The sequence below is a fragment of the Arabidopsis thaliana genome, chromosome 3, assembly GCF_000001735.4.
Source record: "Arabidopsis thaliana chromosome 3, partial sequence".
Taxonomy (NCBI): domain Eukaryota; kingdom Viridiplantae; phylum Streptophyta; class Magnoliopsida; order Brassicales; family Brassicaceae; genus Arabidopsis; species Arabidopsis thaliana.
In genome coordinates this window covers 2,087,906-2,114,124 of record NC_003074.8, presented here as the reverse complement: position 1 = coordinate 2,114,124, position 26,219 = coordinate 2,087,906, and the positions used below count along the sequence as shown (strand labels likewise).

Below are 26,219 nucleotides of genomic sequence, written 5' to 3'. Positions count from 1 at the left end.
CACATTTCATGAAAACTCCAAATGGTTCTATTATCATTTGAAAATAACCAGATTTGAGTGTATATCTATTGCCAATACGTCAAAGACAAAATCTTATTTTGCATTATTGATTGGAAATTTGGGTAGACGCCAACAATGGTCTTAAATTGGTTTAATATACTTGCAACACAATTTGTCAAATTGTAAAATTATATGATTTTTTTTCGTTCTGGTGATATGAAAGTAAAGTGAAAATAATTTGATAAAGTGGTGATGACGAAAGAACCCTTGTTTAAGCACACGAAGGTTACAAAGCTCGTGTCGTGGTTTCGATTCCTTTGTCTCGCCTTTTAGTTGCACTTCGGATAGATCTACCAACTACCTAATGCCACGTGGTTATTTCTTTGACCACATAAGCCTATACACTTCAGAGCATCACTAATCTCACGGCAACAATGATCAAATTCCCACCTGGCGCATTTTCATTGGATTTAACTTTCTTTTACACAGACAAAACATTTCTGCTTGTCATTTCTTCTACGTCACAGGCTGTCGTTTTTAAAGAGAGCGAACCGACTCGCGGCAAAGGAGCGCGTGGGTGTCGCTCGATGGCCTTTTAGTGAATACAAAGGGCAAGTAAGGGTATTAATGGAATTTAGTTCATAACGTATGAAGAATTATATTATTTTTCTGCTGCTTTAATTTTTTTTTTCTTTTTTTTTTTCTCCTCTCTCTTCTCTCTTCTTTCGCGTTTCGAAGGTTGGGGAAAGCTTTCGCAGAAGAAAATAAAAGCTAGAGAGAGAATGTCAATGTTTTTTTGATGCTCCGTCTGGCAATTAGGGTTTCTTTTTTCTTTGATTTCGTCCCCTTCGAGAACTGAATCTCCCGCCTATATCGACGCCGTCTAATTCCTATCATTTCTCGTTGCTCCAAAACCCTAACTTTACTACCGTCGGTCATTATTTTCACTTTCTCGGCTCGATTTGGTGTTGGAGGTTGGTAATCAGTTATGGGCGCTCCGGAAAAGTCTCAATCTAATACCAATTCGATGCAGGTGTCTCTCTAGCTCTAGCTTTGTTTTCCTTTATTGGCTCACTTGATTCGAGCTGGGTTTGTCTTGATTAGTATAATTTATTGTAGAGCTTCTGTATTCATATTAAATCACTCCTGCTTCTGAGCTGTGTTATTTATTGATGAAATTCATGGTGACCACAATTCAATAGGTATCTCAGTTTTAAGAGCACACAGAAGATGAGATTTGTAATTTGACTAGTTTCTATGGTTCACTTGTTGTGTATTAGTTTCAGTGGGGTTTAGCGTAGGGCGTAGCGTAGTTCTCTAGTTTCTGTGGGTGTTTGTCCTCTTTTGAACAGTGTACCATAGCCGATAATTTAGAGTAGCTATTCGACCATGTGGTAGACCTTACTTCTTCAGATAAAACGGATCTCAATTATTGAGACACTAGAAAGTTGCGTTGTTTTGACGAATTGTGTTGAATTGAGATGGAAGGGTTTCTTTTCTTTCTTCCAATACGCTGTTGGATCATCCTTCTTACTCTTGTATTCATTCTTCAGAGAGTGAAAGTCTATCATTTGAATGAAGATGGTAAATGGGATGATCGAGGAACTGGGCACGTAAGCATCGACTTTGTGGAGGTCTGTTGTGATTCTAATTGACTTCCTGAATTCCATCTGCTGCGGGTATTCTGCAGCACTTATTATGTAAAACATATTTCCAGAATTTGTAGCTAAATGGAAATACTATATGATGCAGCGATCTGAAGAACTCAGTCTATGTGTAATTGATGAAGAAGATAACGAGACGTTACTTGTTCATCCCATCAACCCTGAGGATATTTACAGGAAACAAGAAGGTAGTTTTTTTGCGTCGTGGTTTAATTAGCTAAGATATTTTGGGGTTTTCTGGTTTTTTGGATAATTGGTATCTGTTTCAATGTACAGACACAATAATCTCATGGAGAGACCCAGAGCGCTCAACAGAATTGGCTTTAAGCTTTCAAGAGACTGCAGGGTGCTCTTATGTATGGTGAGTGATGACAATTTTTCTATTACCCTCTTCATTTCATCCGTCATTTTTTATATTACAATATTCTTGACTTCAAAATGGTGTTTGTATAATTCAGGGATCAAATCTGCACTATGCAACGAAATTTGCATTTCAGCTCTCTAAACAGTAAGAATTTTCTTCTCGAGGATTTATATCAGTTGAGAACATCTTTGTTGATCGTTATTTACCTCTTTATTAAATTTATGCTTATTCCATATATTCTGTAGTGTCACGTAAATGAATTCTGGAGTGCGTTTCAGTTTATTTTGTAGTAGTAGTGCAAGGGATTTAGCTAGGTTTGCTGTTTCGTGGGCATTTGGATATAAGAATATTTCAATGTAAAGATTTGTTAGCGTTTGCATGGTGATTTAAACTTTCTTACTAACCGTGTTGTTTTTTAATATCTAATATAAATACTTAATCTTTCATACTGTATCCTAATTAGATTCAAAGTTGGCATTTCAATTTTACTGTAAACGTAACTTGAGGGTTTTACTGATTAGATAATCATCTGTGATTGAACAGGCGAAACATTTCACAGCTTGAACAGTGAGTTGAGGGAGCTTCCTGCTGTAGAGCTTACTACTCTTCCCCTAATACTGAAGGTTTTATAATTCTACACTGACCCTATACTTTTGTGATGTTTTATTTCTTTAAAACAGTATTCTTTACCTATCCCATGTCTGGGGAAAAGTGCAAAATATTTATGAAGGCATCATTTTATTGTTTTCGCCTCTCGAATGTTTTGTGGTGCCTTTTTTCCATTATTATTGGCCTTTTTACTGTCTGGAGGATTAATATTATTTGACAAATCTACTTCTATCCATTTGTGACTCCCAGAATTAGAATGGTCTTTCTCACTGTTATATTTATCCTCTCAGTGTGTATCAGTCTGTGGAAGTTTCTTGTTTACTAATAATGTCTATTTATGCTCTGAATTTGATCCTGGGATTTGTTTTCCCAAAGATTTAATTATATTAGTCCATCTTCCTTGCAGATTGTTACAGAGAGTGGCATTACAGATCAGATGCGCCTAACTGAACTTATTTTGAAGGATGTGAGTAATTGACTGTTCTTGTCCTTTCCTGTTCAGTTTAATGTAAAAATAACTCTATCTTTGCGCTCGCTGGAAAATCTTATACCATTCTCAGGGTCTTCTTTGATGCTGTCAGTAGAGTTAGGTTTTTCATGTTTACAAACAAGTTCTAGCAAAACCATTATTATTGAAAAATTGAGCCCTATTTTCTTTGTATTTTTATCTTTAAGGTCCTTTAAGGTACTTAAGGGTTTGTGATTTCAGTGTAAGCTCGTTACTTTATATACTGTTATTATTATAGTTTATCATGTCTTTAGAATTATATTCTGGAAACCTCCTTACTCTACCTTTTCCCTTGCTGCAGCATGATTTCTTCCGGAATCTGATGGGTGTTTTTAAAATATGCGAGGACTTGGAAAATGTTGATGGCCTTCACATGATATTCAACATTGTCAAGGGAATCAGTTAGTATTCACAAACATTATAATTATTCATGTCTTAGATCCACATATATCAGAATTATCTTTTGATGTCCATTATTTCTTTTATCTTTTTGTACGCAGTTTTGCTTAACAGTTCTCAGATCTTGGAGAAAATATTTGGAGATGAATTGATTATGGAGATTATCGGATGCCTTGAATGTAAGTTTGATGTCATTGATCAAAGTTAATGATAGAAATATTGTAAAAATAATGACAGGCATTACCTTCAGAATGTAGCGGTTAGATATATGTTGCATAGGCCTTCTAGACACTAATTAGATTCTGTTGGGACTTATATTGGGAATTTCTTGCCCATAAAATGCTGAGGATTTTAATTGTGGTTTCATATCTTAAGTCGTTCATGGACACCAAAAACTTAGGTTTCTTTAATTACTGGTGGATAGTTCCTTGCTGGATCATATAGCCATGTTCTTAAGGGTTTGCTTTTGCGACTGCATATATTATATCCAGTTTGTTTGTTTCTCTTATCTTGGCCGTTGCCTATATTTAGCTATATATGACGCTGCATGTTGTTTCACTTCACAGATGATCCTGGTGTTCCTCACTCTCAGCATCACCGGAATTTTCTGAAGGAGCATGTTGTTTTTAAGGAGGTAACACAATCTTGCCTATGCTATTGATTTTACGTGATTCAGACCCAGTTAACAAAGACTGTACTTAGGAAATCTTTGAGACTTATTCTTGTGACTAGAACTGAATAAGCTCATTAGAAATATTAGAGACAAAGTCATGTTTTTTTTGTAAGAAAAGAGCATGCTCACTATGGATGCTTTGGGATTAGCGTTCTTTGGCTTTTAGAAATGAGATTAATATAGGATGATTGGGTTTTCTTTTTTTTTCGATTCTTTAGTATATCCCTTTTGTTTTTGTAGGCTATACCAATCAAAGATCCCTTAGTCCTGTCAAAGATACACCAGACGTACAGAATTGGTTACTTGAAGGTTGGATCCCATAATTTTTCTAAAAAACTTGACGCCTTGTTTCTTGTGGTTTTAGGTCTCTCACCTTCTGTCACCTTTTACAGGATGTTGTTTTGGCTAGAGTACTAGATGATGCTATTGTTGCAAACTTGAATTCTGTAATCCATGCGAACAATGCCATAGTAAGTTTTCCATATAAATCCTATCACATACATAACATCGAAAGCCTGCATTCCATATTCTTTCTTTAACTGAAGTGTCTTCTCCAGGTAGTTTCATTGCTGAAGGACGATAGCACTTTTATTCAAGAGTTATTTGCAAGGTTGAGGTCGCCTTCTACTTCTATGGAATCCAAGAAAAATTTGGTATTTCCCGGCTCAAGAGGCATTTGTTATTTATTTTAAGCCTCAATGGTTTTGTATTCGTGAATGACATTTATAAAAATTATTTTGAGAGTAAGAGATTTCTTTGGGATAAACTTTCTCTAGCCCCAATGTTGAGATGATCTACATGTGACAACAGATGGAAACAATAGGTCTCCTTAGTATGATATGGCTGTTCAATTGAGCTAGTCAGGCTGATGTGTTTTCATTCTCTTTAAATAGGTATATTTCTTGCACGAATTTTGTAGTTTAAGCAAGAGCCTCCAGGTGGTGCAGCAGCTGCGACTTTTTAGGTATGTATTTACAAGAACCTAATTACGACTGGTGTTTATCAGTTACTGACTTCAGAACATTTGTAGTAGCTATTATAGTATCGTGTCTGCTCTTTCTTTGTCAAGTGCTTCTTTAAGAATAGTCTTTGATGGTCTTTTTCTCTATTGGCTGTCTTTTCAATGATTTTTCAGGGACCTTATTAATGAAGGCATTTTTCATGTCATAGAAGAAGTCTTGCAGATTCCAGACAAAAAACTCGTATTGACTGGGTATACTATTTTACTGACTAATTATTAGACATAAAAGCTCATTGTGGTCACTCTGCTTCTGTTTTTTTCATACCATTAAGAAATCTCAGTGGTAATTTGCTAGCTGAATACTCACGATAACTATTGTTGTGGATGCAGGACAGATATCCTGATTCTTTTCTTGACTCAAGACCCCAACCTTTTACGTTCTTATGTTGTTCGGACAGAAGGAAACCCCCTCCTCGGTCTCCTGGTAATTTTCTGTGATCTTTGGTAGCCTTTGGATTGTTCTTCAGTTGCAAGGCTATTCCTGTTTTCTTTATTTAGGACTGAAATAATAATTGGCTCCCTTGTTTGGGTAATAGGTCAAGGGAATGATGGAAGACTTTGGTGATAAGATGCACTGCCAATTTCTAGAAATTATCCGTACCTTACTAGATGCAAATGCATTGTCTGGTGGAGCTCAGGTGCATCCTTGTTTCCTTTCAATACCTTATTTTTTGATAATTTGAACGGGGTGGTATTCTTCCCCTGATTTGTGTACCGTTTTTGAATCTGTGCATAGTTAAGCTTGACAAAAATAAGTTCCAAGTCTTTCTCTTACTTTCCACATGGTCTTGTTATTCTTGCATGTTCCTGAATAAGTAGAAGAGACTATATTCAAGAGTATTATTTTAAAATGTTGGCGTTACTAATACTTTGTATTCAGTGTACATCATGATATCTGCTAGAATGTTTAAAAGGCCCTGGAATTTTGTGTTCCCTTACCCATTTGTCTCCTCGAATCTGGTAGATAGACATTCTTATATCTATTGTGTACTTGATGCATTCCGTTTTAGCAGAGAGCAAATATCATGGATATTTTCTACGAGAAGCATCTACCTGAGTTAGTGGATGTTATTACTGCCTCATGTCCTGAGAAGTCGAGCAACGCATCTGAAGGTGCTGCCAGAAGGATTTTCACAAAGCCTGAAGTCCTGTTGAACATATGTGAATTGTTGTGCTTTTGCATTATGCAAGATGCATCCAGGACAAAGTAATTATGATCCTCAGTTTGGTAATTTTCTGATTCATTCTCATGCTGGCATTTATTTTATTGTGCAATTTCTTCTTGTCTGCAGATGCAGTTTTCTCCAAAACAATGTGACTGAAAAGGTTTTGCATCTCACACGGAGAAAGGAAAAATACCTAGTGGTCGCTGCTATACGATTTGTCCGTACTCTCCTCTCTGTCCATGTGAGTAGATTGTTTGAACCTGAGACGATATATTTTAGTCATCTGAAATAGTTCCTGAGTGCTCCCTGTAGCTAAAAAATTGAGGCATATTGGTGTAGCTAATCATGATTTTTGCTAAAATAGTTAGATAAACTTATCGTACTTGCCCAAATTTTTGCTAGTGGTAGGTATCATATCGTAGGCTTTCTGTGACGGATTAAACTGCTTGTGACAACCATTTTTTCTGCACTGGCGCTATCATGACTGTTAAATAGCTCATCAGGATGTTTCTAGGACAGCTATGTGATTGCTGAAATATATTTCTGTTTCAGGATGATTATGTCCAGAATTACGTGGTTAAAAACAACTTGTTGAAACCGATCATAGATGTCTTCATTGCCAATGGAACCCGGTACAATCTGCTGAACTCTGCAGTCTTGGATCTGCTTGAGCACATACGCAAGGTTTTTGTTTTCCACCTTTTTCCCCTTTGATTTATTAAGTTGGGGGTGTTAATTGTATTTACTTATCGTTTATTCTTTTTGTGTAGGGAAATGCAACTCTGTTGCTCAAATACATAGTTGATACGTTCTGGGACCAGTTGGCCCCATTTCAGTGCTTGACCTCCATCCAGGCTTTCAAGGTTAAGTATGAACAGGTACTGTTTCTGGGTCTTGAATTATACTTAGGAAAATTCTGTCTGTATCTTTTTGTAACAATGTGTCCACAGTGTTTAGAAAGTGCCGGACCAAAAAGCACTTCTGATGCGGTTGATCCAAGAAGAAGAGTTGACGAGCGGGCATTGGAGAAAGAGGAAGAAGATTATTTCAATGAAGACAGGTTTACCACTGGGTGTTAAAACAATGATTTTTATTGTATTTTCTTTACTCTTCACCTTTTCTCACTTTTTTAAATACTGACAGCGATGAAGAAGATTCAGCCTCTGCTTCTAATACACAAAAGGAAAAACCTGCTTCTAATATACAGAAAGAACAACCTAAGCCTCATCTCTCCAATGGAGTGGCTGCAAGCCCTACTTCTTCAAGGTATAGTAGTTTGTGAAATGTATATAATGCAACATCTATGTTTTAATGGATTTATTGCTTCTATAGTCCGAGGTCTGGAGGCTTGGTTGATTATGAGGACGATGAAGATGATGAAGACTATAAACCTCCTCCGCGGAAACAGCCAGAAGCCTCTGAGGATGAGGAAGGCGAGCTCCTGAGGCTGAAACGAAAATCCGCTCTTGTAGAAAGAGAACAAGAGCCGTCCAAGAAACCACGGCTGGGGAAAAGTTCGAAAAGGGAAAATGTATTTGCTGTGCTATGTTCGACACTGAGCCATGCAGTGCTTACGGGTAAGAAAAGTCCAGGCCCCGCTGGATCAGCAGCCCGGTCAATAGTAGCGAAAGGAGCTGAGGATTCAAAAAGTAGTGAAGAGAATAATAGCAGCAGTTCAGATGATGAGAATCATAAGGATGATGGAGTATCGAGTTCTGAACATGAAACATCAGACAATGGAAAGCTAAATGGGGAAGAATCTCTGGTAGTAGCTCCAAAATCATCACCTGAAATGGCTGTAAATGGATCCTGAGATTTTAACACTCTGGACTCTTTAGTTGTGGCTGGGGATGGAAGGCACTCTCATGGGTGCAAATAAAACCTTCAGAGTGCAGACTGAGACATGATAAACCGCAAAAGAAAAGCTTTGGGCAACCAAACGGAGGAAGAAATGTATAGTGAGCGCCATTTGAGAGGAGGTAACGGGTTCTTCGTCCGTAGTGTTTGCAGCCGTTTTTTTTTATAATATTCATCTTTGAAAAAACTTAGCAGTCTCTGGTCTGGTCAATTGCATATTGTAAGACATGGTCTATCAGCAACTAACTCTTCTTAATTCAAGTTCCTAATGGTTTCCTTATTTTAAATCTTTCTTTTTCTGGAAATGCATCTCTCTTCGCTGTGTGTTAGGTGGTACAGCAGCCAAAGTGTGTTATATTTTTCTTTTAAAACAGTTAGCTGTTACACATGAGATATAAGGTTTTGATATTTTTGTATTCAGTTTTGGATTTGGTTTTCTATCAGGAAAAGGTTCTTTTGGTTACAAGTTCTTAATTAAATAATCTAACACAACTAGTCAACTACCATACTTGAGTCACCCACTTCCAACATTCTTAACAGGCGTGATCTAACTCATCTATGTCCTAATACTCAACCAGCTAAAGAAAAAAAAACACAGCTTGTCGTCTTCTTTGACTTTAATACATGCGTAACGCATGGTGCGTTCCATATTTTTTTGTCATTTTATTTTGACATGCTTGGGAGTGTCTCTTCTTCGCCATTTCCTTTCCCCAAAAGCCATATTCATTTCCGCTATTTTACAACGTCTGACGTCAAAAAAGACCTAAACAATTGTTGCTCTATTAAAATAATTTAAACTGTTTATGTATTTGATTCTTCGAATACTGCCAACAAAAGTGGCTGTAGTTTAGTGGTAAGAATTCCACGTTGTGGCCGTGGAGACCTGGGCTCGAATCCCAGCAGCCACAAATATTCATCTTTTTGTTTTATTTATATATTGTTGAAAAGAATCTGATTGTCTAGCAACAAAACTCGTATTGACTTTGATTTTGATCGTCCTGTTGGATATGGATATCAAGTAAACTGAAATGTAAAGGTCAATTGGACAAGAGTTAAGCAACAATTATGTGTTAAATAAGTTGAGCAATTAGCAATGAATCAGTGCTTGTTCCATCTTCTCTTGAATGGCGTTGTAACATCCGAGACTACATAATGGCAGCTTCGACTTTGAATCCCTGTACTTGTACGCTTTCTCGCAATTTGGTCCCACACATTTCTCTCGCGGAGGAGGATAACTGAAGCACACAGATCCATCAAAACACACACTTCAAATCTCACAATTCCACATATATAAATATGATTCTATAAATATATCCTCAGATGTTAGCATACCTGTACGTGACTGGCTTGAAGATATCTGGAAGACCAATGTCTTCAGAAAATGTCATAGTTGTTCCACTTGGACCAATAACCAATCTGATAGTGTTTGATGCGAGTGTGCTTGATCTTGCAGCTCTCTCCTGAGAAGAGGAAAGATGAAATCAGAACAAACAGAGAGGAGGAGTTAATAAAATTTCATCTGTAATCAAAGGTACCTGAGCTCGTTCTTCCTGTTGTTTTTTTATCTTCTCCTCTCTTTTCTTTCTACCAGAATCTTGTCCGAGTATTTTCCTGATAGCTTCAGCCTGGTGAACAAGACAAAGAAGAAGCTCTTAGATCGTCATTCGGCTTGTATTGGCATTATATATTAACCAGAAAAAATGTATCAACTTTACCTCGGCTTCTTGGGCAGCCTTCTCACACTGCATTCGCCGTCTCTGTGCAGCTTCGGCCTTCTTGGATTGTTGCTCTACCTCAGAAAGCTTCTGTTTTGGTCCTGGAATTGTTCAAGGTTTAGAGATTAAGTATTTGCAGTCATCAGTTTGATTTGAGAAAGGGAAAAAGGTGCAACTCACTTTTAGATGAGGGGCAAGGTAAGCCATCAGGGAACTCAAGAGAACTCGACCTGATGACAGAATGTGGATCCTTTCCAGATTGGAGAGCCCGAGTACGTGTAGTAGGAATTTGTCCGCTTGTTTCTCCTGCCGGGAGCGGATCAACCATTCCCATCACCGGCTTTTTCCTTCCGGACACAGCAAGTTTGTCTGATGAGAGATGTTTTCCGTCTTCCATGTCATGACCACTGCTGTGTATCCTTCTGCCTCCTTCACTCTCTTTACCTTCATGAGAGACCCCGACCCTTTTAGACTTTAACTTTACGAGGTATCTGATTTCCTCATCTCCATCATCACTGTCTGGCTCTGGATCCAATACACGTTTCTTAAGACCTCGTTTGCTCTTCTCGGACATGGACGCACCATTCTCAGTCTTAGACGGATATCCTCTAGATTGATGTATATCTCCTAGAAACAGTGTTTTCTGAACATGACCATTGCCTTTTACCTTACTTTGAAATGGTTTTTGTCCATTATCCTGCATTACTCTCGTATATCAGCAAAGAAAGAAAGCTAACAATAAGTATAATGAAGGACAAACTCAAAGCTTTTAACAGATAAGACCTTTACCAAAGCTTTGGTATAAGTACCCGCCTCAGAGTTGGTTTGCAACGTACGGGTAACACCAGCACCAAGCTTAAGCTTCACTTTCAGTTTGTTCTCACTCACAGACCCACATAAACTATTGGTATTCCTAAAACTTGGGTTAGCTTCATTGCTAAGAGCAGTGTTTGTCTGCGTTGAGGGTGGCAGAAACTTGAAACTATGCAAGCTCCCTTTAATATCGCGGGGTCGACGAGGCAGAGCGCTTCTCCTTCTCCTACCCGTAAAGCCAGCTAAAGTAGAAGCAGAACCTCCAGAGTCCTCCATTATCAGGACAAGCGTAGATGCAGCAAAATACCTGACCACAGTAAACAAGGTCAATATACACAAGTAACTGAACTATAACAACTGCATGAAAAATGTTTACTCAAAGCAATTTATGAACATAACTAAGCCTCAGAATCTGTTTTCCCCAGAGAGAAAGATAGTTTAAAATTGAACTACATGCACTTTCTCAAATTGAATTAGTCATAGCATTCTCAAAATTGAATTAGACATAGCATTCTCAAAATTGACACAAAACTAATGAAACCAGAGAAGCCAAAACCATCAAGCATCTACTCAAGTAGAATGATATCTAAACCTAAAGAACGAATAAGCATACACTAAACCCACCTCTAACAACACCTTCGCAATTAGTGCTTCTCAGTGAATTCGTTAAGAAATCCCCTAAATTCAAACGAGAATCTCACAGTAACACCAGTGTTTCGAGGGAAAGAAGAAACAAGCGGCGGGAGAGAGAAAGAGAAGTGCGAAGAAGAAGGAGAGAAAAACCCTAGAATTAGATAATGGAGTTGAGAAGAAGAAGAAGAAGAAGAAGAAGAAGAAGAAGAAGAAGAAGAAGAAGAAGAAGTCTCTCGAGAGAGGATTGGCTTTAAGTGAAGGGTAAATGTGGAAGAGATGTCCCAAAATCTTTATCTCCTCCATTTTTCTGATTTTCTCTCTTCCCTTTTTTTTTTCTTTTTTGCCTTTTTTTTTTCGGGTCTTCACTTCCATGCCGTCCCGTTTAAATATCTCCGGCGAAACGCTCATCGTTTCTTTGTCGGGGTTGTTGACTAAGACGAGCGACGATTCAGCGTTTGGGTTGGGCCCTTAAAATATTAAGGCCCAATTATTTCAAGGCTCGTAAAACATGAGCTAAACCAAACCAAATATGTGATTTCTACCGATTTCTATTAGACTTCGGTTCAGGTAAATTATTCAGTTTCTACTTTCTAGTCGGTTCAGACCTATATAATTGACTTTGATTAAAAATAAAATATTTAAGGAAAATTAAGCTAATTAAGAGATAATTAAGCTAAGTTTTTATAAATTTAAGAAACTCATGATTAAAAAAAATATTTATCTATATTCACACTTTAATTTTATTTAAGAAACACATGTTTATAAATTTGCATGAGATGTTTTATCCAATGGGTAAAGGTAGTGTTTAAATAATAAAGAAAGAGAAGTGAGAGAGATGTGAGATAGAACGAAAACGTTTTTTTTTTTTTTTTGATTTAAAATATCTCTTGACTGAAAATAAATATCATACTAAATGTCTTTCATTTATTATTATTTTTTCACTCAAATTCTCTTCATTATCTCACTATACTGATAACCCAATTGGTAAATATAGTGTAGAGTCCAATTAGCCTAAATTACATATTATAAAAAGTCTCAAAAGACTATTCACTCCCCGAACATTGTTGGTGCAAATTGTTTTTTTGCTAAATTGTAAATATCATATATATGAAAAATCAGTTTTACAAAGTTTGATAATCTAGAACATTTGTATTTTTTTGGCAAAATAAAAACAAAAAACAAAGAGCCAATTGAAAATCCGGGAGAGAAATCTTTTATATATGATATTTACAATTTAGCAAAAAAAATAATGTGCACCAACAACATTAGGAAATGAACAGTCTTTTGAGATTTTTTTTCAAATAAATTGGTGCACATTGTTAACATAACTGATATTTTTCAAATAAATTGGTGCACATTGTTAATTCATATTCAAGAAGTAACCTAACATTTGTACAATCGATTCACTTTTACCAGATTCAAAAACGAGTCGTTATCTCTACATATACATTTTTGTATATATTTATATATATATATATATATGTATATATATCACTTTGTTTCACGAGAATATAACATCCACATATGACCACACAACAATGAGATACATGATAACGTTACAGACTTACACCGTAAGCCTAAGTAGAGCTCTCACGTTCTTTACTTGGAACTTTGGATATTCGAAAACGATGTAGTACCATGTTCAAACCCAGCCAAGACCCAAATTTAAAGAAAACAAAAACACTTTTATATCCTCACGATTCAAAACGCTGTCGTATTTCACTTGATCAACGTAGAGATGGCGAGACAGTTACTAACCATCTTCGTAAGCTTATCGGCCACGTAAGCCAACGGGTTAGGCTCTCCCGATTCTTCAAAACCGTCGTTACACGTGCTGTAATCTGTCATCGCTGCGCTCAAGTTTGTGTTAACGGTGGCAATGTCACTTGACTTGACGGCGTTAACTGCATCTTCCAAATTCACAACTGCATCATCATATAACTCCTGACAATCGGAGGCGTCGACTTTTTCGACGATGGCCATGGCCGCCTTGGTCGCGGTGATCGAAGCTTGAATAGCGAGAATGAGGACGGAGGAAGTGTTTGGTTTCAGTTGAGGCGTTAAGAGAGGACTAACGGAAGATTCGCATAACGGAGGGTTATCGGTTTTGCCGCAAATGGTTTTGATCTCCGGAGATAACAATGGCGGGTTCAAAAGGCTTTTGGGAGAACTCGAAACTTTGATTCCAGATGGTGCAGCAGAGGAAGACTCCGCAGGAGCTTCTGGTGATGCGACAGGAGCCTCTGGTGACGCTGCGGGAGAGTATATATCTATCTCGACCGGAGGATTTTTTGGGGAAAATGAATCTGCTGGAGCTTCTGGAGACGCAACGGGAGAGTCTGTATATATCTCCGCCGGAGAATTTGCAGGACTAGCGATAGGTTTCATAACTTCCGGTGCCGGAGCTGGTGTCGAAAATGGAGAATCTGATCTGGATTCTACATGCGTAGAGATGGTGACCAAAATAGAAACCGTGAAGATCACGATGATCCGATAGGTTTTGTTGAACTCCATTTTTTTCCCCTTTGATTGAGAAAAAAATGGAATTCTGATTAGATAAAAGTGACCAAATGAAGAAAAGAGTTTACGGAGATCGGTGGAACGTAAATGGCGATTAAACTTTCAAGTTGTAATTAGTCATCATCTTTAAACATGGTAATTGTGAAGTTTTGCGAGAAAATAGGTCAACACGTCAATTAACACTAACGTATGTTGTCTTTAAAACCTTTGTATTCTTCAATTAACTCTAAAATCTAAGTATAGCTAGAAATCTGTTACCTTAAACCATCACCTTTTCCTCAAATTTTCTTCCCTTTGATTTTTTATTAGTATGCGTTTTTTGCTCTAAAGTTATTCTTAGAGAAATGTAGTACTAGCACCAATTCAGCTGTTGAAAGGTTTTATTCCCGTTGCTTGGATTCTCCCAAAGCACCAATTCAGCTATTGAAAGGTGTATTTGGCCGGCGCTATTAGCTTTGATCACAGTCTGTTTTATGGCCAAGCTAACACGTGATGTTATTATGTACCTTCACCAATTGGTCTTCAATGAAAGGTATCTGGTGGGTGAAAGAGTGGACAATTTGACTGACGATGTAGAGCAGGGGATAATCATCCATGGACAATGACCAACAATTACTTTTGTTCATAGTCAAGTCAATATGTTACTATATTTAGCAAATATTTAGAGAAAACCAAATTTAGAGTAGACATGTAGGATAGTGTCTTGCTTTTGACGAGATAATGGTTTAATACTCTAACTCGGTTAACAAACGTAATTATATTTCAGTCGGGTCAAACTTTTGGTTAAATACTTTAAACGCAATCACGATATATATATATCGCGATTGATGATTATTTGGTGTTCATGTTCTTGGCGTGTAGCTTCAACGTGGATGCTCGTTTTAATGACGCAATACTTTTCTTGGATTAATCTTAATCCGCTAGGATTAACCCTTAAGGTTGCCAAAATTACCACCCGTACCATTCTCACAGTTCCAGTGGACTTGAAAACCAGAAAATAAAAAAAGGCGATTCAAAGCAGAGAATAAATATTAAAATCCATCAGCTCTTCGTTGATTCCTATTTCTATTTTTCCGATTGACGGAGACGCCGAGATTTATCCTTCATCGGCGTTGTCTTTTCGCTGGATTTCTCAAAGCCCTAGCTGAAGAATCTCTGAACAAGTGGAAATGCCGTTTTGGTGGCCACTGATCGTCCTCGCCTTCGCTTACGCGATCTGCAAGTTCCTTCTTATGCTCATTCCTCCCAATGTTCCTTCCATTGACGTTGACGCATCCGATGGTATCTCTTTTCTTCTCTGTCTGTATCAGCTTCTAGTTTCGTCTATGTCTATACCCCGTAAAACAAGCTTAATCGATGTTTGATTTTTGAAACAGTGTTGGCTCATGGGAAAGATACGGAGGAGAATAGCTTCATCTATGTGAGTTCTCCGATCGCATCATTTTCTCATTTTCCTCCACATTGTGCTTAAAAAATTTGAAATGCTAGGAGATTTAAGCTGTTGATTTGGTTTAGGACTTAGGTATTAATAATTGATCTCAGTGTTACGAAATTAACTCTGATTTCCATATTTCTCAATCCAAGTGCACTATAGCTGATTTATTATGATAGCTAATTAACTGTTAGATCAGTTGTTCTTAGCATACTGAATCATAAGTTATCTGTGACACTGGCTTTAGATTCCTCCCAGAGGAAGGAGCCAACAGTCTGACAAAAAAGTTCAATGTTATGAACCTGCCACAATGAAATATCTGGGATATTTCCCTGCTCTGTCGCCTACTGAGGTTAGTAGCTGATGTCCTTGCTGTGAAGGGAATATGTTTTTTTTATAATTTTATAAGAATGGTGCTACTTTACTCAAAGTCAAAGGTTTCTCTGAAGGCTATAGCCACCTTATTATGAGATATGATTTACACTTTTGTGTTTCCAGGTCGAGGAGCGCGTAACACTATCAAGGAAGGCTCAAAAGACATGGGCTCAAAGTAGCTTCAAGCTTAGAAGGCAGTTCTTGCGGATTCTTCTTAAGTACATTATTGAACACCAAGAGCTTATATGCGAGTAAGGATTCATTTCTGTTAACTACGTGGTTTGGTATACAGGTTTTGTTTTCCCTGGGAACTTTTCTCAAATGATGCTAAAGTTTGTTTTTCCGTTATATAGAGTCTCTTCACGTGATACTGGAAAGACTATGGTAGATGCGTCCCTGGGAGAAATTATGACTACTTGTGAGAAAATTACTTGGCTTCTTTCTGAGGGCGAACGATGGTTAAAGCCTGAATCTCGGTAATTCCACATAGCTTATATAAATATCAGTATGAATTTTAGTTCTCCTTTGATTCTTATAAATGATTTCAGTTCAAATCTTATTTGTCCACAGTTCTTCAGGAAGAGCTATGCTTCATAAAGTATCACGAGTAGAGTTCCATCCCCTTGGTGTCATTGGAGCTATAGTCCCATGGAATTATCCCTTCCACAATATTTTCAACCCTATGCTGGCTGCAGTCTTCTCTGGGAATGGCATTGTTATTAAGGTTTAACTGCAATGTCTTTTTTTGTTACTATAGTTCGCTGACACTTTTGGTTTGATCTTTTCCCAAGGCAATGCCATTCATTTTCCATATCTGAATAAGCTTAGCATGTTACTGTTTATATGATGTCAACATTGTGAGCAGTGCGACCATTGTGAGGAAGTTGTTTAGTCTTCTTCAAGGCATATATCTTCTTGAGATTTTGTATATGTTTCTGATTGTTGGAACACCTTTTCTACAGGTTTCAGAACACGCTAGCTGGTCGGGATGCTTTTACTTCCGCATAATCCAGGCAGCTTTAGCTGCTGTTGGAGCACCAGAAAATCTAGTCGATGTGATAACAGGGTCTGTATATTATATTTATGCAATTCTCCTTAGCGTGCGTTATAAAATTGATTTCCTCAAATAACACATTCTTTTCAGGTTTGCGGAGACCGGAGAAGCACTTGTCTCATCTGTTGATAAAATGATATTTGTTGGATCCACAGCTGTTGGCAAGATGGTACAGTCTTCAGACTTGGTTTTCCATTCTCATCAGTTCGCTATGAGTTGTACTTATGCAATATGTTGCAGATAATGAGAAATGCTGCCGAGACATTGACACCTGTCACTCTTGAGCTTGGTGGAAAAGATGCATTTATCATATGTGAAGACGCAGATGTCTCACATGTAAGTGTTCTTTTTGTGTCGTCGTGCTCTCTTCTGTGTTTTTATTTATTTATTATTGGAAAAGGAGGCGTTCCTTTGATAAAACTAATGCCTATATTGTACAATTTAGGTTGCACAAGTGGCTGTAAGGGGCACTCTTCAGTCCAGCGGGCAAAACTGTGCCGGTGCTGAAAGATTTTATGTCCACAAAGACATTTATACTGCATTCATTGGCCAAGTAACCAAGATTGTGAAGTCAGTTTCTGCTGTAAGTGTTCCCTAACTCACAATAAAAGGGATAAGAATTCGCATGCCATTTAGTTTTGATCCCTAATACAAACATGAAATTCAGGCGGTCCCTAATTCCTGTTTGCCTTGTGATTTGTTTGTCATCATCACTCCAGCCTCTTCATTAGTATGTTGTAACGGCAAAGTAGCCATTCTCTTTTTTTTCACCACGCTTTAATCATATACTTATATTTCCTAGTATATGCAAGCCACTTAGGAGGTTAACTGATTTTTTTCATATGTGATGCTCTGGAAGTTTAATAAAACAAAAATCTCTTTGTTCCAGCAACATAAGTCTTCTCTTTCTCAAAATTTCTCCATGTTCTTATTAAAATCCTTCTTTTACACTAGGGTCCTCCTCTAACTGGAAGGTATGACATGGGAGCTATATGTTTGCAAGAGCACTCTGAACACCTACAGAGCCTTGTAAATGACGCCTTAGACAAAGGAGCTGAAATTGCAGTCCGTGGCAGCTTTGGTCATCTGGGGGAAGATGCAGTCGATCAATATTTCCCTCCAACTGTTCTCATCAATGTGAACCACAACATGAAAATAATGAAAGAAGAGGTACGAATCCTTACCTTCATTGGCTCGTCTGGCTTCTGTTCCTGCATGTTGTTGCATCACACAATACTACACACGAGTTTTAAGATTTATTAATGTGTGAGAATCAGGCTTTTGGACCAATAATGCCAATCATGCAATTCAGCACCGATGAAGAGGTCATAAAGCTGGCAAATGATTCACGTTATGCTCTAGGCTGTGCTGTTTTCTCTGGAAGCAAGCATCGCGCCAAACAAATAGCTTCTCAAATTCAGTGCGGTGTTGCTGCAATCAATGACTTTGCATCAAATTACATGTGCCAGGTACACCTCACTGGCTTTACTCTTGGATGTTACCTTTGGAAAAGAGAGAAAAAAAAACAGAAGGTTCGTCATGATCTCCGTGGTTAAGAGTTGGACTTTATTTTCTCCTTTGATTTTGCAGTCGCTCCCGTTTGGAGGTGTAAAGGATAGTGGGTTTGGACGGTTTGCTGGAATAGAAGGTTTAAGAGCATGCTGTCTTGTGAAATCGGTGGTTGAAGATAGATTTTGGCCACTCATCAAGACCAAGATTCCAAAACCTATTCAGGCAAGTTTTCTAAACAATAACAGAGATTGAAAATCCAATCTGATTATCTAAATGTCCTAATTAATATCTCTCTGTCATGGTCATATCACAGTATCCGGTAGCAGAAAACGCATTTGAATTCCAGGAGGCCCTAGTCGAAACTCTTTATGGACTCAACATTTGGGACCGGCTAAGATCCCTAATCGATGTCCTCAAGTTCCTTACCGATCAGAGCTCTAACGTGAGCAGAACTAGAAAGAGCCACTGAAGACCAATGACGAAAAACTTGGTGTCCACATAAAACCTTTACTCTTTACATGCGTCAGCTGAGTTGCTGATATTGCAAAGCTAATTTTGGATAATAGTGAGCATTTTGGGTTTGCATGTAAGCCTCATAGACACTGGTTTTTTTTTTTGCCTGGAAGGGCGATTTGTGACTTGTGAAATATTTGAAAATCCACTTTTGCGCTGTCTTATAATAGGAAACTGTTGTTTGGTCTCAGATCGTGCTTGAGTTCATATGTGTAGATCAGCTGGTGATGAAACTTGATAATTTCGGAAACAAGGACAATGAATCTGAAATAAAGAGACATGAAACTGAGATAAAGAGGAGTGTGTATATAATTGGAAACCTGGATTGTTGACAATTTTGTATCATATATAATTTTAGATTTACGCATATGATGGATCTGAGATATACAAAAAAAAGATGGAAATCCGGAGTGTGTGCGTGTGTGAGAGCGATATATGAATTTGACTCCAACGTGAATTTGAGATTTTTTTTCATGGTATGTGAGAAAATTTAGGGATTTCTATTTTTGAGAATATTTTTTTCTATTTCTTTTTTGCTAATGCTTTTTGTTTTGGTTAAAATTTTATATATCAAAATATGTAAAATGAAAACAATAATTCGATTGGGTAAGTGACTTGTTCTTTATATTATTTTGAAAATAACCGTTTATACCCACCCATACTGAACCTACCTAAGTGCGCAAAAGATGGTAACAAACCAAAATATTTGGATTTACACATATAAGAGTCCAGATATTGACTCATTGACTTAATCTTCACCCCCCTCCCCCCCCCCCACCCCCCCCCCCCCCCCCCCCCGCCCCCCCGGAGCTAAATTATCCATTCGTTTGACAATGATTAAGGCGAAATATATACGTATAGTCATCGGAATTATTGGTACGATCAGCGTCTCTCCCTCTTTTACCATTCCATGCACCAGTGTGGTTGTAGTAGTCATTTGCTTACAAAGCTTTATATATGTTTTTACGGAACTAAAATCAATCGTTAACACATGTATATACAAGCACTTTTTGTGTAGATATTACTGACACTTTTTCTCTGGCGTGATGCAGGGAATGTTCTATCCACTTTGATTTCGCTCTCACATATGTAATAATCCCTGTTCTTCTTTCTCTTGCTTTTTCTTTTCTATTTTCACATTCGTTTTGTGTATGTTTGTGTTTACGTATGTTCTCTATTTCGAACGTTTTTTAAAATTATTTCTTCTCTAGTAATTTGTCAACTATATTTTCAAGGTTTAAATATAGTGCATGTAATCTGTCTTGTTTTAGTGGTTTCTAGCTAGGATCATTACTCCTCAGATTTATATAAGTATTACTGTTTTCAGACTTTTATATAAGTAATTTGTTGTTTTCTGACCAAAAAAAAAAGAAGAAGGATTATTGTAGTCAAGAGTGAAAGCATTTTTCATTATATATATATACAGGCCAACGGTTATACAAACATGCAAGAAGAAATCAGTGGAGGGAGTTCAAATTGCTCCTCATTTAGTGCTGTTGATTCAATGTAGTTTGTGGGTTTTGTATGGTCTCCCTGTTGTTCACAAGGACAGTATTCTCGTCACCACTAGTAATAGTATTGGTTTCGTTAACGAAGTAATCTTTGTGGTTGTCTTTTGGATCTGCTGTGAAGACGAATCACGTGTAGGTCCATCTTTTATACTTAGATATGTCTAATTCTGCATATTGATTTTGATGATGTTGATGTTGATGTGCAGAAGAGAAATGTTAATCTATGTCTTCTGGCTGTGTTTGATTTTGTGACATCGTTCTATGTGATTACTATTTGGGCAATTCAAAGTTTATTCGCCAAGTATACACTCATTGGGATTGTTTGCAACATTTTCAACATTTGTATCTATGTTTCATTTGCCAAGGTAAAGCTTTCACTCTCACTCTCACTCTCACTCTCATTGATGGTTAAGTATTAATTAGCGGTTTTGATTAGTTTTTTTTGTTTGTAATTCGTGCAACAATTAGAAAAAAATGCTGGAGAGTAAGACCTTCAAGTACATGCCGTTTTGGCTGTCGTTAGTTAGTTTCATCAACGCTGGACTTTGGACGGCTTATTCTTTGATCTACATAATTGATATCTACCTCCTTGTAAGTTTTTTTTTTCTTTTTTTTTTTTGGCTTGAAAACTTAATGTATTTACTCCCTCTGTTTTATATGATAAGATATTTTAGAAAAACATTTAGATTTCTATGACAAAAATTAAATTCATTCAAATTTGTGACTATGTATATTCTACATTAAATTTCACCATTGGCTAGATTATCTATAATTAAATATTAAGTTATGTTTTTAATGTAAAAAATATAACAAAAAAATTAGTTAGATTCTTGAACTTTGTGCTTTTATCTAAGACATATAATAATATTTTGAAACAGATAGAGTGATTAATTTTCATTGATTGAATTTCATTTATAACATCTATTTGTTTGTTTTGTGTTATGGAACAGATAAGCAGCGGTTGTTCTGTGCTTTTCAATTAATAGTCCACGCTTGTTCTCTCTGTAAGAGCCAGAAAATTACTCCATCGGAGTCATAATTTGTTTTTACTGAAATTCTAATTTTAAAGCTCTACGATCTAAAATAAAAGAAATAACGAAAAAGAAGAAGCCAAACCGTTTTTACTTTTTTAGGATATGGACAAACAAGTATTAAGATATTTAAGATAATTTATATTAATGGACTTCATTATATATAACATACTTACTTAAAATAAATTTAATTGGGTTCAATACCATAAAAATTTTACAGGTGTCAATTGTCTTAGTGGACAAGAGTCAACTTTTATATATAGAAGTCTAACTAATTTTGCAAAAAGTCAATTGACCCACGTAATAGATTTAGAGACTTATAGAGTTTCGATTTAATTATACCTAACAAAAAAAAAGGCTTAATGGGTTAAACGCATTGCAGATTATATTTTTATTGAATATAAATAATGGTTTAATTTTAAATGTACATAGATGTTTATGATTAATTATACCCAGAAATAATACTATTTAAAAAAAAAATATGACACGTAAGATTATTACTATAATACATAGAAGTTAATATTTTTTTAATATGTGTTTATTATTTGTCAAACTACTATTATTGTTTGTTGGGTGGAAATAAACTATTTTGGTAAAGAAGAAATTTTGTTTATTAACTTGGTAAAGTTCTCCTTGTAATTCAAACTACCATTTAATAAGAGGTCTAATAGTAAGATAATACTAATAATAGTTAAATATCTATGAATATTGATTAAATACATGGAAAATATTCAATGCTCTCATAAGGTAATGCAAGATTTTCAAAGTGGAGTTACTAAATATGTATATATATGCAAAAACAAAAGTTTACTAAAAATATACATATATGATGATGAGGTTCAATAACAACTTTCTCCACATTCATTACTATAAATACATAAAGAAATACAATCTTCTTCTTATATACACAAACATAGATTACAATCACTCAAAACATTTCACACAAAAAAAAAGAAATGGGTAGGAGAAAGATTAAGATGGAGAAAGTGCAAGACACAAACACGAAGCAAGTTACCTTCTCAAAACGTAGGCTGGGTTTGTTCAAGAAAGCGAGCGAGCTTGCGACTCTGTGCAACGCGGAGGTTGGTATTGTTGTCTTTTCTCCAGGAAACAAACCGTATTCCTTCGGGAAACCGAATTTTGATGTGATTGCAGAACGGTTTAAGAATGAATTCGAAGAAGAAGAAGAAGGAGATAGCTGTGAAACATCAGGCTATAGTAGAGGCAATAGAGCTAGACAGGAGAAGAAGATATGTAAACGCCTCAACTCGATTACTGAAGAAGCTGAAGCTGAGAAGAAACATGGTGAAGATCTTCACAAGTGGCTTGAATCTGCTGAACAGGATAAGTTCAATAAGCCCATTGAGGAGCTTACGCTTGAGGAACTCAAGGAATTTGAGGCTAAGATTAAGAAAATAAGCTGTGGGATCCAAAGTAACATTAGTCATATGCAGGCTTCGTCTTCTCTCATGTTTCTCTCTAATGATAATTAGCAGTTATGCAAATGAGAAGGCAACAGTAACAACACCGATTTGGAACTTTCATTTTGTATTAGTCGTTATAGATTTATATGGTAGAGATGTAGCAGATGGTTGGTACAGGTTTATTGATTGTATCTTCCTCTTGATGATCGATGGTTTGTAACTTTCGGTTGCCAAATATTACTATGAAGATTTTCTCTTTTCAAAAACAATGAATTATAACAATATCTCCTACTCTACAAAATTGATAATGATTACGATATGAAATTTTAAAGCGTTATTTGTTTTTTTTTCTCTTATATTATTATAGATTTTGTCTACACACTCTAGATATTTATCTTTAATTAGAAAAAAATACATAAGAGTACACCAACTAATTAACATATTTATAAATGTGTTTTTAACATTTTTAAGTTTTAGTCAAAATAGTATCAAAATACATAATTTGATGTATGTCCTATATATCTTATTCCAAATTATTAAATATTACCTAAAACAAAAATACAGTATTTTTGTAATTGTATTCTATGAATAATTTAAGAATTCCTTAAGAATTGTTTAAGAATTATTTTAGAGTTTTTAAAAGAAATCTTGTAGAGATTTTTAAGAATTCTTAAAGGATTTGTTTCTGGTTTTTCAGATTGTTCTCCATATCTTCTCATATAAATTTTAAAAGACCTCTCTTTTTCTCTAATAGTTTTATGGTACTTAACGGGTATAATACAGAAGTTTTTCTATCATAACAGGATAAAATTCTCTAAAATCAGTTCATGTATTTGCTCAAGTATCAGAAGCATAATTAAACAAAGATTCTATTTCCTCGAGAAAAATCAAATAAAATTACAAAACAACAAGAAACTGTAAAATAGAAAGAAAGAAAAAACCTCAAAAGAGGATTTATACAAAAGAGCGAGTATGAAGAAGGATTTGGCGTGAGCCTCATTTACAGAGGAAGCAAGGAAGAGAAATTTTCATTTCATGTCTCTAGTTTCAGTACAACACCAGTGATCCCTATTGGCGATTTCGGTTGGAAATGCTCATCCGTATCCACTTCTTCGATCTCCTGTAATAATATGATTTAATCTTTTAACACATGAAACTATTAAACAAACCATTCAAGCTGATAGACTGTGCTTAGTTGGATCAAACCTGTACTACATCCTCTCCCTTAAGGACTCTTCCAAACACTATAAGTTGATCATTCAGATCCGGGATTGGGGCCGTTGTGATCAGAAGCTCAAAATCCTTGTTGTTCCCTTTGTTTTTTGGTGTTCCCAACATGAATGCCTCATGTTTTGGGCTGTAACAGAACATATGTAGTTTTTTATTTTTTAAAACCAGCGAGAGATGATAAACATTGACACTTAAAAGCCAAAAGCAGAGCAAGCAAGTTATACCCAATGTGAAGGCGACCTCTGAGCTTTCCTTTAGCTGTCCATTCTTCTACAGGTATAGAGCTCGGTGAGTGACCAGCTTGTACCAAGTAGTTCTTTATAACCCGCTGAAACGGCATTCCCTTGAAGTGATCTTTTTGACTGCAACAATACTCAATGTTCAACTTCTACTATTATATTAAGCTACAATATCGTCACAGACTGATTCAGCCCATTTCTCTTTAATGAGGTTTCATGTTCCAAACAAAAATTCCAAGAAGAGTACAAGAGGACTTAAGGATCAAAATCAGTCAATCAAGAAACTAAAGCTACTTGAATCCTATCAAGCTAGAAGTAATACTCCTATTTAAGAACAAGTCATGACCTAGCTTAATCAAATTACTCTACTGTTCTTTTTCTATCTAACTTAAAGGAAAACAAACGAATTCCAATACTAACCATAGATCTAGAAACTTGTCCACAACTTCAGGGGAACCTTCTTTGAAGAGTTCGACAGTTATAAGTCCTTTTGATGTGTTTATATCCTACATGAGATAGGAAAATAGAAGCAAGATATCATTAAAATCAATATTCAGATAAGACACATCACATTTTTTTTACTTCAAAAACTGATGAACAGAACATAATACCATGATGAGAAATAAGAACAAGGATTAAAACAAGAAACTTAAGCAAGCAAACAGGGAGATTAACTTACAGCAAAACCAGGAAGATCGTAAGTTTTTTGCCCTGACGCAGTATTAGTGTCCTGAAGCAGAAACCAAAGCCAGATCACATATGGTAAATACCCTAAACTCTAAACCTAAGTGCTCGGAAGTTCATCAGGATCAAAACTCAAAAGCTATACATTAAAAAATCTCTCAAGAAAATACCTCAAATCTCTGACTCCGAGTTTCATGTTCAATTGTGTTTCTTGACCTAGGAGATATAACCAATGATATCCTTTTTAGTTTATAGATAATCACATAAAGTAAAAGGAGAATCTACTATAACAGAAGTAATGAAAAAGGAACAATTCAAAGATGAAAACAAACCTTTGGGACCAATGGCGATAGGTTGTGACCAACGATAATATGACTACAGCAACTACAAGATTACAGACAATAATAGTGGAAATACTTATGCGACTTGGACCCTTCTTCTTCTTGCTTTGATTTAGAAGAGCCTGCGGTTTTATCTTCGCCATTGCACCTTAGTTTCGCAGAAAGCAAACGAGGGATACAACTTGTCTCTGCAAACCATAAATCAACAGTAAGTGACAAGCAATCCAGAAAACAAGTATACACTACACAAAAACTCCAAATTCGTATCTGTAAGACTATAATTCAATTTCAAGTTGGTAAAATCAAAACTGCAATAAGATTAAGTTGTTACCCAACTGAAGAAACCCTGATATCACGTATTGACCAGATTAAAAATCTAGCATATTTGAATGAATAAACGCATGTGAAAATATCACAAGGGTTCATACATAGCTTGACCGGTAACTTCCGATACACCAGATCCAGTACTTTTCCAATTATCGATCAAATTGAAATAAATTGAACAAAAGTGGATATGAGAAACGGAGCAGCTTATCATGTTCCAATCAAATAATAAACAGATCTTTCTTTCTATAGAAATCCAAAGACCTGAAAGTAAAATCAAATGAATTCCAAGGACTTTGATTGCTTCATTGGGTTCTCGAAAAACGTACCTGGAAGTTAGAGAGAAGAGAGGAATCGTGGAGATTGGTCGTTGCGTCGATGGAAACTGGTTTGAATTCTCTGCTCTCTTTTCTCTTTTGCAGAGACGCTTCAGATCAGCCGCGTGTTTATCCGACGGCTACGAGTCCACCTCACCAATATCCGACGAATATTATTCCACAAACAAAAATACAAAAGTTGATCATTTTTGAAAAATCGTATAGTTCGGTCTGGTTTTCTCATGAAATTATCTGGTTATCTATTTGACCCAAGAAAATGATTCTAAATT

At 36.3% G+C, this 26,219-nt stretch overlaps 6 protein-coding genes and 1 non-coding gene across 13 annotated transcripts; 4 read left to right on the top strand and 3 right to left on the bottom strand.

Moving 5' to 3' along the window:
• The first annotated feature begins 426 nt into the window (after positions 1-426).
• On the top strand, positions 427-8,726 carry AT3G06670 (binding protein). Of its 2 annotated transcripts, NM_001202902.1 has the most exons (25): positions 427-1,033; positions 1,554-1,634; positions 1,753-1,852; positions 1,941-2,025; positions 2,123-2,172; positions 2,572-2,651; positions 3,044-3,103; positions 3,447-3,546; positions 3,646-3,723; positions 4,111-4,178; positions 4,305-4,367; positions 4,458-4,526; positions 4,610-4,687; positions 4,775-4,870; positions 5,111-5,181; positions 5,353-5,430; positions 5,569-5,662; positions 5,775-5,876; positions 6,252-6,445; positions 6,531-6,645; positions 6,957-7,088; positions 7,175-7,282; positions 7,355-7,464; positions 7,548-7,670; positions 7,737-8,370. In NM_001202902.1, the coding sequence occupies exons 1-25, from the start codon at positions 989-991 to the stop codon at positions 8,215-8,217; spliced, it is 2,661 nt and encodes an 886-aa protein (NP_001189831.1). In that variant the 5' UTR covers positions 427-988; the 3' UTR covers positions 8,218-8,370. The 2 variants fall into 2 exon arrangements, with proteins under 2 accessions (NP_001189831.1, NP_187323.2); NM_111547.5 differs by lacking the exon at positions 4,305-4,367 and having other exon boundaries at positions 689-1,033; positions 7,737-8,726.
• Positions 8,727-9,097: 371 nt separating this feature from the next.
• Positions 9,098-9,169, top strand: AT3G06665. Its single transcript has one exon. It is a non-coding gene; the product is annotated as a tRNA-His (tRNA).
• Positions 9,170-9,216: 47 nt separating this feature from the next.
• On the bottom strand, positions 9,217-11,809 carry AT3G06660 (PAPA-1-like family protein / zinc finger (HIT type) family protein). Its single transcript, NM_111546.4, has 7 exons — positions 11,414-11,809; positions 10,766-11,096; positions 10,157-10,673; positions 9,977-10,077; positions 9,797-9,886; positions 9,594-9,721; positions 9,217-9,496 (listed from the first exon to the last, which is right to left on the bottom strand). The coding sequence occupies exons 2-7, from the start codon at positions 11,063-11,065 to the stop codon at positions 9,349-9,351; spliced, it is 1,284 nt and encodes a 427-aa protein (NP_566289.1). The 5' UTR covers positions 11,066-11,096; positions 11,414-11,809; the 3' UTR covers positions 9,217-9,348.
• Positions 11,810-12,722: 913 nt separating this feature from the next.
• AT3G36659 (Plant invertase/pectin methylesterase inhibitor superfamily protein) lies at positions 12,723-14,104 on the bottom strand. The gene has a single exon (NM_148694.2). It carries the CDS (start codon positions 13,934-13,936, stop codon positions 13,142-13,144), a length of 795 nt encoding a protein of 264 aa, NP_683536.1. The 5' UTR covers positions 13,937-14,104; the 3' UTR covers positions 12,723-13,141.
• A 770-nt stretch (positions 14,105-14,874) lies between these two features.
• Positions 14,875-19,127, top strand: ALDH22A1 (aldehyde dehydrogenase 22A1). 2 transcript variants are annotated; one of them, NM_202513.3, is made up of 14 exons: positions 14,875-15,223; positions 15,319-15,362; positions 15,622-15,726; positions 15,873-16,000; positions 16,103-16,225; positions 16,320-16,473; positions 16,712-16,815; positions 16,894-16,972; positions 17,044-17,139; positions 17,249-17,386; positions 17,758-17,973; positions 18,081-18,272; positions 18,394-18,537; positions 18,629-19,127. In NM_202513.3, the coding sequence occupies exons 1-14, from the start codon at positions 15,112-15,114 to the stop codon at positions 18,782-18,784; spliced, it is 1,791 nt and encodes a 596-aa protein (NP_974242.1). In that variant the 5' UTR covers positions 14,875-15,111; the 3' UTR covers positions 18,785-19,127. The 2 variants fall into 2 exon arrangements, with proteins under 2 accessions (NP_974242.1, NP_187321.2); NM_111545.3 differs by having other exon boundaries at positions 14,988-15,223; positions 18,394-18,541; positions 18,629-19,020.
• A 3,199-nt stretch (positions 19,128-22,326) lies between these two features.
• On the top strand, positions 22,327-22,863 carry AGL91 (AGAMOUS-like 91; the record flags this gene model as incomplete). Its single annotated transcript, NM_111544.1, has 1 exon — positions 22,327-22,863. The coding sequence occupies one exon, from the start codon at positions 22,327-22,329 to the stop codon at positions 22,861-22,863; it is 537 nt and encodes a 178-aa protein (NP_187320.1).
• A 720-nt stretch (positions 22,864-23,583) lies between these two features.
• AT3G66654 (Cyclophilin-like peptidyl-prolyl cis-trans isomerase family protein) lies at positions 23,584-26,209 on the bottom strand. 5 transcript variants are annotated; one of them, NM_001340221.1, is made up of 9 exons: positions 25,942-26,159; positions 25,620-25,755; positions 25,280-25,476; positions 25,118-25,163; positions 24,943-24,993; positions 24,684-24,769; positions 24,249-24,386; positions 24,001-24,151; positions 23,603-23,914 (listed from the first exon to the last, which is right to left on the bottom strand). In NM_001340221.1, the coding sequence occupies exons 3-9, from the start codon at positions 25,429-25,431 to the stop codon at positions 23,828-23,830; spliced, it is 711 nt and encodes a 236-aa protein (NP_001326513.1). In that variant the 5' UTR covers positions 25,432-25,476; positions 25,620-25,755; positions 25,942-26,159; the 3' UTR covers positions 23,603-23,827. The 5 variants fall into 5 exon arrangements, with proteins under 5 accessions (NP_187319.1, NP_001326512.1, NP_001326513.1 ...); NM_111543.4 differs by lacking the exon at positions 25,620-25,755 and having other exon boundaries at positions 23,584-23,914; positions 25,942-26,209; NM_001340222.1 differs by having other exon boundaries at positions 23,593-23,914; positions 25,280-25,755; positions 25,942-26,090.
• Positions 26,210-26,219: the final 10 nt, after the last annotated feature.

Coding starts and splice junctions, on each gene's coding strand:
- AT3G06670 (NM_001202902.1), top strand. CDS start 989: ATGGGCGCTCCGGAAAAGTCTCAATCTAATACCAATTCGATGCAG. Junction 1,635..1,752: donor TAAGCATCGACTTTGTGGAG/GTCTGTTGTGAT, acceptor TATATGATGCAG/CGATCTGAAGAACTCAGTCT. Junction 5,431..5,568: donor AAAAAACTCGTATTGACTGG/GTATACTATTTT, acceptor TTGTGGATGCAG/GACAGATATCCTGATTCTTT.
- AT3G06660 (NM_111546.4), bottom strand. CDS start 11,065: ATGGAGGACTCTGGAGGTTCTGCTTCTACTTTAGCTGGCTTTACGGGT. Junction 9,887..9,976: donor AGGCTGCCCAAGAAGCCGAG/GTAAAGTTGATA, acceptor CTTGTTCACCAG/GCTGAAGCTATCAGGAAAAT. Junction 9,722..9,796: donor AACAGGAAGAACGAGCTCAG/GTACCTTTGATT, acceptor TCCTCTTCTCAG/GAGAGAGCTGCAAGATCAAG.
- AT3G36659 (NM_148694.2), bottom strand. CDS start 13,936: ATGGAGTTCAACAAAACCTATCGGATCATCGTGATCTTCACGGTTTCT.
- ALDH22A1 (NM_202513.3), top strand. CDS start 15,112: ATGCCGTTTTGGTGGCCACTGATCGTCCTCGCCTTCGCTTACGCGATC. Junction 16,226..16,319: donor TGGTTAAAGCCTGAATCTCG/GTAATTCCACAT, acceptor ATTTGTCCACAG/TTCTTCAGGAAGAGCTATGC. Junction 17,140..17,248: donor AAGACGCAGATGTCTCACAT/GTAAGTGTTCTT, acceptor TGTACAATTTAG/GTTGCACAAGTGGCTGTAAG.
- AT3G66654 (NM_111543.4), bottom strand. CDS start 25,431: ATGGCGAAGATAAAACCGCAGGCTCTTCTAAATCAAAGCAAGAAGAAG. Junction 24,387..24,683: donor GACAAGTTTCTAGATCTATG/GTTAGTATTGGA, acceptor GTATTGTTGCAG/TCAAAAAGATCACTTCAAGG. Junction 23,915..24,000: donor AGGGAGAGGATGTAGTACAG/GTTTGATCCAAC, acceptor ATATTATTACAG/GAGATCGAAGAAGTGGATAC.